Source organism: Tiliqua scincoides, chromosome 4 (assembly GCF_035046505.1).
Source record: "Tiliqua scincoides isolate rTilSci1 chromosome 4, rTilSci1.hap2, whole genome shotgun sequence".
Classification (NCBI taxonomy): Eukaryota; Metazoa; Chordata; class Lepidosauria; order Squamata; family Scincidae; genus Tiliqua; species Tiliqua scincoides.
In genome coordinates this window covers 131,833,974-131,847,743 of record NC_089824.1, presented here as the reverse complement: position 1 = coordinate 131,847,743, position 13,770 = coordinate 131,833,974, and the positions used below count along the sequence as shown (strand labels likewise).

At 45.0% G+C, this 13,770-nt stretch overlaps 1 protein-coding gene across 1 annotated transcript in view; it reads left to right on the top strand.

The window, feature by feature from the left end:
• The first annotated feature begins 486 nt into the window (after nt 1–486).
• ABCA4 (ATP binding cassette subfamily A member 4) overlaps nt 487–13,770 on the top strand; it is a 126,718-nt gene continuing 113,434 nt past the window's right edge. The window contains exons 1-2 of the mRNA XM_066624558.1: nt 487–552; nt 8,786–8,879. Of these exons, the coding sequence (XP_066480655.1) occupies nt 487–552; nt 8,786–8,879 (160 nt within the window). The remainder of the gene's footprint in view (nt 553–8,785; nt 8,880–13,770) is intronic.

Sequence of the window (13,770 nt, the reverse complement as noted above, 5' to 3'; positions counted from 1 at the left end):
ACTGACCCTCTTGCTGTTGCTGTTGCTGTTGCACTGCATCTGGCCTCCCAACCCAGAAGTAACTGGTGATTATGTCATTGCCAGTTACTTCTGATGGTACTTCAAATAGGTGGACCACGTGAAGGCAAACATTGAGAAACACTGGACTTGATGGTTCTGTCAAGCAATTCTTATATTCTCTCTAAAGAGGAGGCTGCAGGAACCATTTTGATAAAAGCAGAGATTGCAATTCCAGGCAGCTGTTTAATAGCATGTCGGCATGTAGCCAACCAAATCTGCATTTATAGACGAGTGTTGGTTCGATTAGACTTTAGTTCATAGTCATACATCAAACACACAGAGTCCAACTCCACTTGCAGTTTTGTGCCCATACAGGAATATCTGCTGATAAGTTCATTTCTTTTCAGGATTCAGATGGCTGCAAGAAGATAACAGCACTAAGGTTTCTATTCTCCAAGTCTGGGATGCTGCCAGTGCATAAGAAGAATGCGTTTCCTCAGACAGGTCAGACTTCTGCTGTGGAAAAACTGGATACTTAGGAAACGGCAGAAGGTAAACCATTACTGTGTTTGTGCTGAAATTCACACTGACAAATATACTTCATTTCCTTAAATAAGCTATGTATTTAAAATGTGTGAAATACATACCGAAATATGGTGCATTGTTTCATCCAGTGGTCTTCAAACTTTTTCATGCCACAACCCCAATAAATAAAGTATGAGACTGGGGAGCCACTGCTGATCCTGCTCCCCTCCCAGGACCCAATCCATCCACCACACCCCCGTCCCTGCCCACCTTCACCCCATTTCCCCCTATTTCTTATGTCTCCACAACCTCCGTGAGGTAGCAGGCTGAGCAGGGCCACCCTTAGGAGCTGCTGGGCAAAACACTGAGGCTGTATAGCAGTGGTTTTCAAAATTTCAGGGAGAGTTTCAGCCGCTCTAGGTTCTTGCGGGGGGGGGGGGAGGCAGAGGCACTGCAGGGGCTTGGGTCCACTTAACCGAGCCTCCTACAGCCTCCCGGGGGTGTGGGGAGCCCTGTGCGACCTTCTGCAGGGCTCCCCACAGCTTCAGAAGTGAAAATGGAGCTAGCACGCTCCACTTTCGCTTTAGTGGAGGTGGGGCGTGATCGCTCCGCTTTCGCTTTCAAAGCTGCGGGAAGCTCTGCAGAAGGTTGTGCAGGCTCCCCGCACCCCCAGGAAGATCCAGGAGGTTTGGGTAAGTGGACCCAAGCCCCTGCAGCCCCCCTGAGCAGCGCAATCCTGGGGATAGTGCCACTGCCTCCTCCCTTCCTCCAGGCTGCCCCCGCCCCTTAAGGGGAAACAGGCCAGGGCCCACAGGCTGGGGCTTCACTACGCCCCAGTTTGAAAAGCCCTGCCGTACAGGATTATATCAAGAACTCAGTTTTGATAAGGCAGTACCATTATTGAGTTGGATCCAAGCCCTCTCTTGCACTGGCTTTGAGAGGTTGCCGCAACCCCCCAAATGAGGCTTCACAACCTCATTGATTCACCACCTACAGGTTGAAGAACACTGGTTTAATCCATTCTGATAGTTTAAAATGTTCCATTAGAGGATATTTTTGATAGACAGGCAGTGTAATCCTAACTTGCACTGGAACAGGCAGGCCGGAAGGCCTGTGCTGTATCCAGTGCAAATTTGGGGCTGTCTGAGGCTTAGCCCCAGGCAAGATGAAACTTTCCCCCTTACCTCGAGGGAGAGCTGCAGCACCCCCAATGGATCTACTTGGATCTGTGCCACCTGATGAGGTGGTGCAAATCCATGCAGCCTGGGACTGCTCTGGGCCACCTAGGAACAAGGAACATAACTGCCAGATCCTGACCCTGCTTCCAGCTCCCTGCCTGCCCCCCCCCACCGGAACACTCGCTGCCCGCCTTCCACCTGCTTCAAAACGCCTCCTGCAGGCTGTCTAGTCATCAGTGTCCCCGACCATAGGATGCAGCGTGAGCCTTTTTGGCATGGCTTCATCGATGCTGGTGGGGGGGGGGGGATCGGATAGGGCTACAAAATTGTAGAATTAACAAACAGCTCACTGCACTGGACTATTGTGTCCTTAAAGTTTCTGTGACAAAGAAGACTTGGCAAACCTACTCCCATTCCTCCAAAGCAGGAAACTGTGGATAAAATTCACTTGTCTTTAAGATCCAGCGATACTTAGATGTGACTCCAAAAGAACATAGACCAAAATAAACGTGAGACTTCTGGAATAGGAAGCAACTGTCCAGAATACAGAGATCTCTCATTTTACACTGGGGTAACGTTTTTGAAAAGCAGCATGTATCTCAAAAACATGTAAACTTAGTATAGTTTTACCATATCAATGCTATTTTTGCAGTGGTATTCCTGCAATGTAGGGGGAAAGGGGACGAAGCCTTTCTCAGAGTCCAAATCAGGAAAGTAAAGCTGGCTGGCTGCATGCTGGCTAGCTAGAAGCTGCCCTCTTCCCAGTCCTCTTTCTAACCAGATGGGGGAGAGTGAAGAAGCCTCCTCTTCTCTGGCTACTATTCCCTGCTTCCTCATCTTGGGTTGCGGCAGCAGCTGCTTGCTTCTGGCTCTTTCACTCCTGTCACTGCCCCAAAGCCAGCAGAACAGACAGGTGTCCCAGTCACTCTTCTCTTTGCCTTGTTTCTGTCTCTTCCCCACAGAGCTGGCCTTGTGGCTCCCCCCACCCCAACAGAGCCAAGCCACAGCCATTTGCACCCAATGAAGTCCTCTGACCTCTGTTCTGTCTCTCTCTTAGCCTGTTTGGTTAGTCTGCTTTTCTTGGACTTCTCCTTGATGCTTGAGCCTTAAGCCATGTCTTCCCTTGAACATGCAGGAGTGTGCAAGAAGTTTGACCACATTACTCCAAAAAGTTGCAAACATACATTAGGTTTTGGTACTAATTAATAAGCGTGTTAGCCTAAAAATGCCTAAATCAAACACATATAAAACAAGAAGTACTTGTACTTGAAATCTGTTTGTGTGATTAAATTCTTCAAAGGACAAATACTGTACTTGTAACACAAGTGTCTCATGTCAAAAGCAACAAAAGATGTGTTTGAGGAATTGTGGCCTAAACTACCCAATGACAATGAACGTGTGCGGCCCCCAAATTGTGTATGCCTTGGTTCAGCAATTCAGTTGTATGTGCTTGAACTACATACATAGTCAAGTGGAAAAATGGTTCCCTTGCCTATCCCCCACACACTTATATGAGATCTCACTGTAGTTATTCACGTACCCTTTGAAGAGAGAGGAGGGGAGCCCTGCTTCAAAAACCTCCTGGATACAATCTGGAACAAGGCAAGGTACAAAAAATGTTGTGGACTTTTTGTATGTTCTTTTATGGTGTGGTAAGTCATTTCAGACTTGGTAGGTTCAGGTCAGATATTTGAGAAATAAATGAATTAAAAGAGAAATTTGCAAAGTGAAAGAAAAAAGAAGTTTGAAGAAAGAGGTCCAACTGACCTTTGAACTCCTCAGCTTCATTCCCTTACCCTGGAATCTCTGGTAGGCCTCAGGCCACAACACACAGTTTAGGAAACCAGCCTCAAGCTGTTGGAAATTTTTTCCCACCTCCCAAAAGAACATTTGAAATTCCTGGCCTTGACCTTATTTTGAATCAGAATGACCTTTTTTGTCTTGAAAGGTTCTAAGACTCTGGATCTGATCCAGCAAAACACTGAACTCTACGCTTATGCATTTTGTTCAATCAGGCTAGAATGCTCAGCACCTTTAATAGTACTGAACCCCTACAGAGTCATTGGGTTTATACTGGGGGACTCTAATTATTGTTCGTGAGAAACCCAGTGAGGAGCAAGCTTCTCAATGGGGCAGTTTGAAACACTGCTCTTTTGTTTTTCATCCTGAGGCATCAGGAGAAAATATTTGTCTCCAGTTGAACATCTGGGTCCTTTCAATCAAAATTCAAAAACTAAAAGCAGTTTAGCAAAGGCATTTCCAAGGCAGGGGCGGGCGGGGGGGGGGGAGTGGTGGAAGAACTGGTGTCAACACTCATGCTTTTTTAAAGGACTGATTTATGTTGGTCCTGAATGGGTGATCATACTTTGGAGTGCAGACCAAGGGTCTAAATTGTTGTCTTGAGTACTGATATCCTGAGGATGACAGCAGACATGGATTCATTCTTATGAGTGGCTTATGAGTAACATCTTTGTGCATATTTATTCAGGAGTAAGTCATATTGAGTGTATAGCTTGATCTTATTCATGCCTGCTTGGAAGCACATCCCAATAAGTGGTTTTTAAAAAATTTATATAGTACAGGTTGAGTCTCATTATTTGCAAGGGTTCTGTTCCAAGAACTCACTTGGATGGCAAAAAACGCACTATAGCAAATCAATTTAAAAAACAAAGGGTGCAATCCCAACCCCTTATGTCAGTGCTTTCCAGCACTGGCATAGCAGTGCCAATGGGACGTGTGCTGGAGGCCTCCTCAAAGTAAGGGAATGTTTGTTCCCTTATGTCAGTGCTGGAAAGCACTGACATAAGGGGTTAGGATTGCGCCCAAAGTTTCTTTGCCCTGGTGATTTAAAAACAGCCTTGCTGACCTTTGTAGTGCACACAGAGTCAATCAGTCTCTCTCCAGGAGCTTAAGCTTCACTAGGAGGCAGCAATCCCTCCCTTCACTAGGAGCCCCAGCAAGGAAGAAAGAATGGAGAAGGTGATAATCACTGCCATTTAGCCTTCTTTCACATGCTGGGGGAAGGAAGGAGTGAAGTTGGAGAGAGAATGATTGATGGATTGTCAGCCAGCTGCCCTCTTTAGCATTATTAATCGACTGTTTTCCTTTAATTTAAAGGGCCCTTCTCATCAGCTTTGAGACAGAAGAATCTGTGGATACTTAGGTTATACCTGTAATCACTTGCATGACTGTTTCTCTGCAACAGTAAAAGCAGTTTTTGAAACTGTGATTTTAAAGGGGTGCATTTTTCCCCTTCTCCAGGGATCAGCACATTCCTTCTCATTTCCAGGGGCCATTCGTGTTGAGTCAAATCCATGTATAAAAAATCTGTGTATAACAAGGCTGGACCTATCGATGCACTCTGCATTTTACACAGAAAGAGAGGATAGGGCTCTACCCTGAGGGCCTTACCATGAAGATATTGACTCAAGGGAAACACAAAAGGAAAGGGAAGGATGTGGGAGTATAAGAGGAAATAAAATGTCATTATAACCAGGAGTGCCTTGACCAGGGATTGCCCCTGCTGCCACATGCTGGAAAAAGAAGCCGCTTTAGCAGGTAGCAGATCATCTGCTTGCTTACTGGTCTGCCACAGAGACCCAGAGCTCCTTCATTCATGTGCCCCTTGTAAATAAATCCAGGAGACCTGCACTTCTGGCCTGTGAAAACAGTGTGATGGAGCACGGTAAGGAAGCAGATGAGGAAGCACCCAACTCAAGTGAATAGGAATGTGGCTTGCATCTGCAGCAGGCTGAAGGGAGGTGGTGGCAGATTTGGGATAAAGGCCACCCCAAATCGGCTACTGCCATCCCCTTGCCTCCTGCCCCCCAATATGCCACTGATGCAAGCCATTTTAGGTCACCTCATAGCTGGCCCAGCTGTGTTTATAGCTCAGTTGTAGCAGAGGCAGAAGGTCAAAGCATTGTGCCAAAGGCTTCATATGAAAAATGTGGGATTTAAGAAAGAATTTGAAGAATGTTACAAAGGATGCAGTTCCATGCATAAGAAGGCAATTCCAAGGATAAGAAGCAGCCAAGGTGAAAGAGCAGATGTATTTGAGGGAGAAGGAAATCTTGGACATTTGAGGGTGCTAGAGCTGGGGGACTGAAAGTCTTGGGCAGAGGTATGGTGGGATATGAGCAGAAGGAAGAGGCAAGGCCACAGAAGGCTTTGGAAGTAAGAACAAAGTGTTTCTGCTGGCTCCTACAGTGGGCAGGAAGTCAGTGTAGGTATTTAAGAAGGAGCATGACATGGTCAGGGTAAGGAGAGAGAGATGTAATTATGGCAGCAGAGTGCTGGGAAGAGGTGAGCCACTGTTAAACTAGCAAGGAGGAGGCTACCTTGGTCAATGTAAGAGATTGCCAGGGCATGAACCAGAGTTTGTGCCAACAGAGCAGGGAGGAAGTACAGTATGTAGTTTTGCATTATTATAAAGGGAGAAGCAACATGATTTGGTGACAGAGTGGATATAAGGAATGAGTTAAATGGTACTTTATCATCATTTTAAAGTTTTCTATAGTGCTGTTGAACCTTCAAAGTGCTTCGCATGTATTATTTTGTTCTTCATATCCTTTGGCAGCTACACTTATGGGCATTGCACTTCCTCATAAATAAATACCCAGGGAATTTCTGGAAAGCTTAAAACTCTATATAAATTGTGACCCGCCATTATTGTAGACGGGGATGCTGATGCTGACAGGCGGTGGCTTGCCTAAGGTCACCTAGTGATGAGTGTTGAACCCAAAGACTTCCTGGTTCATAGCTTAAGCTCTTAACTCTCGCTGCAACAGTTCTCTCCATTCTGGTACGTGCATCAGACTGCAGATTTAATGGAACTTACTTCTTAGGAAACATACATCGAATCAGGCTGCGTGCTATCTTTGTAGTGTTGCCAACTAGTCAGTACATCACTTGCAAAAACTATAAGCATATTCTGTCACGTAACCATAACTGGGGGATGAGAAGACAAGCCCCAGATTCTGCCAAGCTCTACCCAAAGTTCCCTAGCTCTGCCCTCCACCCACCACATTCTCTAGGCTCCGTCCCTGAACTGTTACATTCCGTTCTGCCTCAGCATGCTGCTCCTGTCCAACAGGCCGGAATTCTTGAAATCAGAGGTTGCAACCTGATAATCCCAAAGCTGCGTGTTGCTTTTATTTACTTTGTTCATGCATTGTCTTTCTGCTAAAGCATGCAAGATAGTTTACATGTAATAAAGCAAACCACACACACACACCCCCAAAAGTGGCAAAAGACAAAATTCCAAAATAAAGGCATAGTCTTCACTCTTCAGCCAAAAACAATCTGGCTTGGGCTTCCCCTCAGACCACATAGCTTTTTAAGTAGCCCTGGGGAGATGGGTGAGCTCTTTAAGTAGCCCTGGGGCCTGAAGTGAAGCAGACAGAATTTGTGGACCAGGCACGGCAGGGTTTCCAGTATTTATACCAGACTTGGTCAAACCAGAAGCTTCATATTGCCTGATAATTGTGAAGACTCATGCAGGCTCTAAGGCCTGCACCTTTCAGTCGCCTGTTAACTTGAATTTCAGGCCAGTTCCTAGCTGAATCCCCACATTCCATGACAAAGGGTCAAACCAAATCTGATGTTTAAAGCACTGATCGCCTCAATGAGCATTGTTTTACTTTAGTCAATAACAGCTAGGTTGGGGTACTTGCAGATCATGGTGTTGGTGAGGGTTGTGTAGGGGGCCTGAACATTGGTCCTCTCCCCATGGCCCAATCTTACTATTTAGTCCAGAAAAAAAACAAACTCCCATGGGTGTCAATGGGTGTTGTTTTTTTCCTGGAGTAAATAGTCACTGGATTGGGAAGCCCACACCCCTGCCATGGTCTGGGTTTGTGAAGCCCCAATCTAGTTACTATTGACTAAAGCTAAACCTATCAGGGTTGCTAATGCTTTAAATATTGCATGTATTCTGCCTCTTCGCAGACATTGAATTGGTTTTGTGGAGGGAAAAAATAGTTTTTACTTTCTAAACCTGAATGAGCCAAAAACCAATAGTCTTCCTTTTTACATACTCCAGATTGTGAGTAGAAGTTGGTTAGATGACCAACTTATGACCAACACCATAACCTAACATAAAGGTTTAAAAATCAACATCCTTAACAAAAGTGAGACAGCAAAAATCATGCCATTTATATGCTGAGACAAAACAACTAATCCTAAGTAACATAGTATTAGTGAAATACAGGGACTAAATAAGACAAAGTGGTATTTAAAATGCAGGATGCTTCATCTTCCTGTGTGACTTGAAAGCTTACTATATTCATTCAAAATGAATGAAGAAGGAATTCTTGCCTTTTTCCTTAATTTCCCATCCCTGGTAAGGTTTAAATATAGCATGATGTCATCCTGCTCAGTGTTTCCCCACCTTCTGCAAGGAAACCATTAAGTAGAGATGGGTGGGAAAATAACCAGCATGATAGCATCATATCCTGAATGTGCTTTAACTAAACATTATTGAGTGATGCAGCAAGGCAGTGTGAGGTGATGGCACCAATGCATTTAGGGTAATGTGTAGTTGGGGCCTGAATCACTGAGGATAATAATCCCCCAGTGAGTGCTGGAGCTGAAGTACACACCCCTTTTCTTCACCTCTATTATTAACAGAACTGAGGCAGGATGAAGTTTTCCAAGTGCTTTATTGCAGTGAACTCACAAAACAAGACTGTTCCCCTCTGCTGACTTCATACAACTCTACTTCTGGGCAGGAGGTTAACTATTTCTCTTGTAACAGTCACGCTGCCATTTCCACTGTGTTGAGATGACAAATTGAACACCTTGTCCCAGATTTGCTGCTGAGGCAGGTTGTGCACAGAATCATGGTTGTCTCGAAAGTGTCCTTGTATAGCACATCAGTGTTCATATACAGTATAGTTAGTCACATTCATTATTTGTGACTAAGTTTTGTGTAATTGATTGTCTGTAGGTTTTTGATGCATTTTTGCATACTGGGATGACAAGCTCATGCTTTAGAAAAATGCATTTTATATTAGGTGGAAGTCAAAACAATTTCCAGGTTGTGTGTACAATTAATGCATCTGATTGTTTCTTTTTTTCAGCTTCGTCTTCTGGTTGAGCTCCTATGGCCTTTGTCCTTATTTCTTGTGCTTGTTTGGCTGCGGAGGGCTAACCCACTCTATCGGCAGCATGAATGTAAGACTATCATCTCTGACTGAAGCAATTTAAGACTACAATCCTCCAAGCTTAGGTTTTAAGTAAACAAACAAAAAACTCTGGGGCTTTTTAGATCTTCCTTTACTAATTTGAACGACAGCAGACAAACCAGTTTTTTTTTTCCTTGTTCAGACATCAAGTTACAGAAATATGTGTAGGTACTCCAGTAACATGTAGCTGAAAAACATGTGATATATCATTTACGGTTGACAGACTGAGTGCATTCCCTGCCTGAGATTTCTAAGCAAGCGTCTGGTGATGTCACAAGACTGACAATCCTTGAGCAACAGAAAGGGGACAAATCTGGTATCTGGGTGGAGCCAAGCAATAACCCAGAAATGGCTTAAGGTTAACCTTTGCTGTCCAACTTCTGAGAAAAAGCAGAAGGAATGGGGTCATTTTTGCCAAGTTGGCAACCCTAATCCTTCACGACTGCAAAATATTTTTGCTGTTTCATGAATTATTGATGAGCTGATATCACATGTTTTTTCTACTCCTGTTATGGGGAGACATTGACTGCACATGCCTGATCTCGTCTGATCTCGGAAGCTAAGCAGGGTTAGGCCTGGTTCATATTTGGATAGGAGACCGCTTGGGAATACCAGGTGCTGTAGGTTTATACCATAGTCTTTCGAGACTGAAGGTTGCCAACCATTGACTGATGTGTGTACGTATATCCTTATAACTTGTAGATTGGGTCTCAATGACAAATGTATCCTGTCTAGGATGGATGGCCTAGTGCAGAGGTGTCCAAAGTTTTTGGCAGGAGGGCCACATCAGCTCTCTGACATTGTGTCAGGGAAAAAAGAATTAATTTGCATTTAAAATTTGAATAAATTTACATAAGTTTACATAAATGAATATATTAAAGATGAACTTATATGAATGAATGCAGGTCTTGCAATAGCTCAAGGCCTATAAAAAGGCTTTGCAAAAAGTAAGGCTGGCCTTTCCTTTGCTGCTGCTACTGCATCACACGTGAAACAGCAAGCAGTGGATGGAGCCCTCATCCCACAGCTCACGCAAGAGGTCAAACAGTCGCCCTCACACTGTTGCGTCGGGTCAGTGTGGGCTCCAACAAATCTCTGGAGGGCCAGAGGCTCATTGGAGACTGGGGGCTCCCTGAGGGCCGCATTGAGAGGCCTCGAGGGCTGCAAGTGGCCCCAGGGTCGGGGTTTGGGCACCCCTGGCCTAGTGCATGGGTGCACAAACCCTGGCCCAGGGGCCACTTGCGGCCCTCCAGAATTCCCAATCCAGTTCGTGGGGAGCCCCCAGTCTCCAACGAGCCTCTGGCCCTCCTGATACTTGCTGAAGCCTGCTCTGGCCCAACACAACTGCTCTGAGTGTGAGGGCAATTGTTCGACCTCTTGCGTGAGCTGTGGACTGAGGGCTCCCTCCACTGCTTGCTGTTCCACGTGTGATGCAGTAGCAGCAGCAAAGGAAAGGCCAGCCTTACTTTGTGCAAAGCCTTTTTATAGGCCTTGAGCTATTGCAAGACCTTCATTCATTCATATGACTTCCATCTCCAATGTATTAATTTATATGTAAATTTATTCAAATTTGAAATGTAAATTAATTCTTCCCCCCCCCCCCCCCGCCCCAACACAGTGTGAGAGAGAAGATGTGGCCCTCCTGCCAAAAAGTTTGGAAACCCCTGACCTAGGGTTATTGTATTCTTTGAGGATGAAAGTGGAGTACATTCTTGGCTGGAGTTTCCATAGCATTAGGCTTAGTACTTAATATGGATGAAGTTCTTGTCCTTACTCTATACCTGTCTATTCCTGCTCATTTTCACTACTTTTGTGTGTCTACCATTGTCAACATACTTCTTTCCTCCTAATAGTGAGAGTTTCTTTCTATATTCTACTTGGTACAAATGCTCTTCCTACTTAAATCCCTAACAATAGTGTTGTCATGGGGCCACATCAGATAATATCTGTTTCCCAATCCAGCTCATTATGTGAAAGGGTGTGAGATTTACACAGCCTCCCAGATTAGTAGTTTTATACCTTATGTTTAAAGTTCCTAAATTAACAGCATCTATAATCAGTAAAATATTCAAATAAAGGAGAATATAAATATAAATGTTTGCATGCAAATGCAAGTTAGAAGAACTTGCTTGGAATGATTTTCTTCCTTCTCCATACTCATTTCAGCTTGGAGAATCATCCAGTATTCCCCCACAGAAGTTAAAAATGTACTCACTACTGATGTAGCTGAGGGGTTTCAGTTAGAATTGATTCCAATATGTAGGAAAAGCACATGGTAGAATGCTTCCTGCTCAGAACCACTTCAGCGTACAGATGTAGAATCAAATGTTGACTGATCCCCATGCAAAAGAAGCAAATGAATGCCTCTGTTTCTTAAAAGCTAGCATGTTAGAGAGAAATCTATGCTAAACATCTTTTCATAAGAACATAAGAACACAAGAACAGCCCCACTGGATCAGGCCATAGGCCCATCTAGTCCAGCTTCCTGTATCTCACAGCGGCCCACCAAATGCCCCAGGGAGCACACCAGATAACAAGAGACCTCATCCTGGTGCCCTCCCTTGCATCTGGCATTCTGACATAACCCATTTCTAAAATCAGGAGGTTGCGCATACACATCATGGCTTGTACCCCGTAATGAATTTTTCCTCCAGAAACTTGTCCAATCCCCTTTTAAAGGCATCTAGGGTACACGCCAGCACCACATCCTGAGGCAAGGAGTTCCACAGACCGACCACACGCTGAGTAAAGAAATATTTCCTTTTGTCTGTCCTAACCCGCCCAACACTCAATTTTAGTGGATGTCTCCTGGTTCTGGTATTATGTGAGAGTGTAAAGAGCATCTCCCTATCCACTCTGTCCATCCCCTGCATAATTTTGTATGTCTCAATCACGTCCCCCCTCAGGCGTCTCTTTTTTAGGCTGAAGCGGCCCAAACGCCGTAGCCTTTCCTCATAAGGAAGGTGCCCCAGCCCCGTAATCATCTTAGTCGCTCTCTTTTGCACCTTTTCCATTTCCACTATGTCTTTTTTGAGATGTGGCGACCAGAACTGGACACAATACTCCAGGTGTGGCCTTACCATAGATTTGTACAATGGCATTATAATACTAGCCGTTTTGTTCTCAATACCCTTCCTAATGATCCCAAGTATAGAATTGGCCTTCTTCACTGCCGCCGCACATTGGGTCGACACTTTCATCGACCTGTCCACCACCACCCCAAGATCTCTCTCCTGATCTGTCACAGACAGCTCAGAACCCATCAGCCTATATCTAAAGTTTTGATTTTTTGCCCCAATGTGCATGACTTTACACTTACTGACATTGAAGCGCATCTGCCATTTTGCTGCCCATTCTGCCAGTCTGGAGAGATCCTTCTGGAGCTCCTCACAATCACTTCTGGTCTTCACCACTCGGAAAAGTTTGGTGTCGTCTGCAAACTTAGCCACTTCACTGCTCAACCCTGTCTCCAGGTCATTTATGAAGAGGTTGAAAAGCACCGGTCCCAGGACAGATCCTTGGGGCACACCGCTTTTCACCTCTCTCCATTGTGAAAATTGCCCATTGACACCCACTCTCTGCTTCCTGGCCTCCAACCAGTTCTCAATCCATGAGAGGACCTGTCCTCTAATTCCCTGACTGTGGAGTTTTTTCAGTAGCCTTTGGTGAGGGACCGTGTCAAACGCCTTCTGAAAGTCCAGATATATAATGTCCATGGGTTCTCCCAAATCCACATGCCTATTGACCTTTTCAAAGAATTCTATAAGGTTCGTGAGGCAAGACTTACCCTTACAGAAGCCATGCTGACTCTCCCTCAGCAAGGGCTGTTCATCTATGTGTTTTGAGATCCTATCTTTGATGAGGCATTCCACCATCTTACCCGGTATGGATGTTAGGCTGACCGGCCTATAGTTTCCCGGGTCCCCCCTCTTTCCCTTTTTAAAAATAGGCGTGACATTTGCTATCCTCCAATCTTCTGGCACTGTGGCCGTTTTGAGGGACAAGTTGCATACCTTAGTCAAGAGATCTGCAACTTCATTCTTCAATTCCTTAATAACTCTTGGGTGGATGCCATCAGGGCCCGGTGACTTATTGATCTTTAATTTATCAATGAGGTCTGAAACATCTTCTCTTTTAACCTCTTTCTGACTTACCTCCTCAGTCAGGAGGGGCCGTTTGGGCAGCGGTATCTGCCCAAGGTCTTCTGCCGTGAAGACAGATGCAAAGAACTCATTTAATTTCTCTGCCATCTGTAAGTCTCCTTTTATCTCCCCTTTCCCTCCCTCACCCTCCAGAGGTGCCATGCTAATGCATGGCATTTTCCCCTGCCATGCTAATTTTTTTAAGTAAAGAGGACTCCCCCCCCCCATCATTCACAATAGTGTGAATTGGTCTTAATTTAGAAACCTGGCCTAGAGAGCTAGTAGAGATCTCAATGCTAAGCTGTTCCTGTAATATAGGGGTGTCTAAAGTTTTTGGCAGGAGGGCCACATCAGCTCTCTGACACTGTGTCCGGGGCAGGGGGGGGGGGAGAATTAATTTACATTTAAAATTTGAATAAATTTACATAAGTTTACATAAATGAATATATTAAATATGAACTTATATGAACGAATGAAGGTCTTGCAATAGCTCAATGCCTATAATAGGCCTTGCACAAAGCAAGGCTGGCCTTTCCTTTGCTGCCGCTGCTGCATCACAGATGTGAAAGAGCAAGCAGTGGAGTTAGCTGTCATCCCACAGCTCACGCACGAGGTCAAACAGTCGCCCTCACGCTGAGAGAAGTTGCGTTGGGCCAGTGCGGGCTTCAACAAATCTCCAGAGGGCCAGAGGCTCATTGGAGACTGGGGGCTCCCTGAGGGCTGCATTGAGAGGCCCAG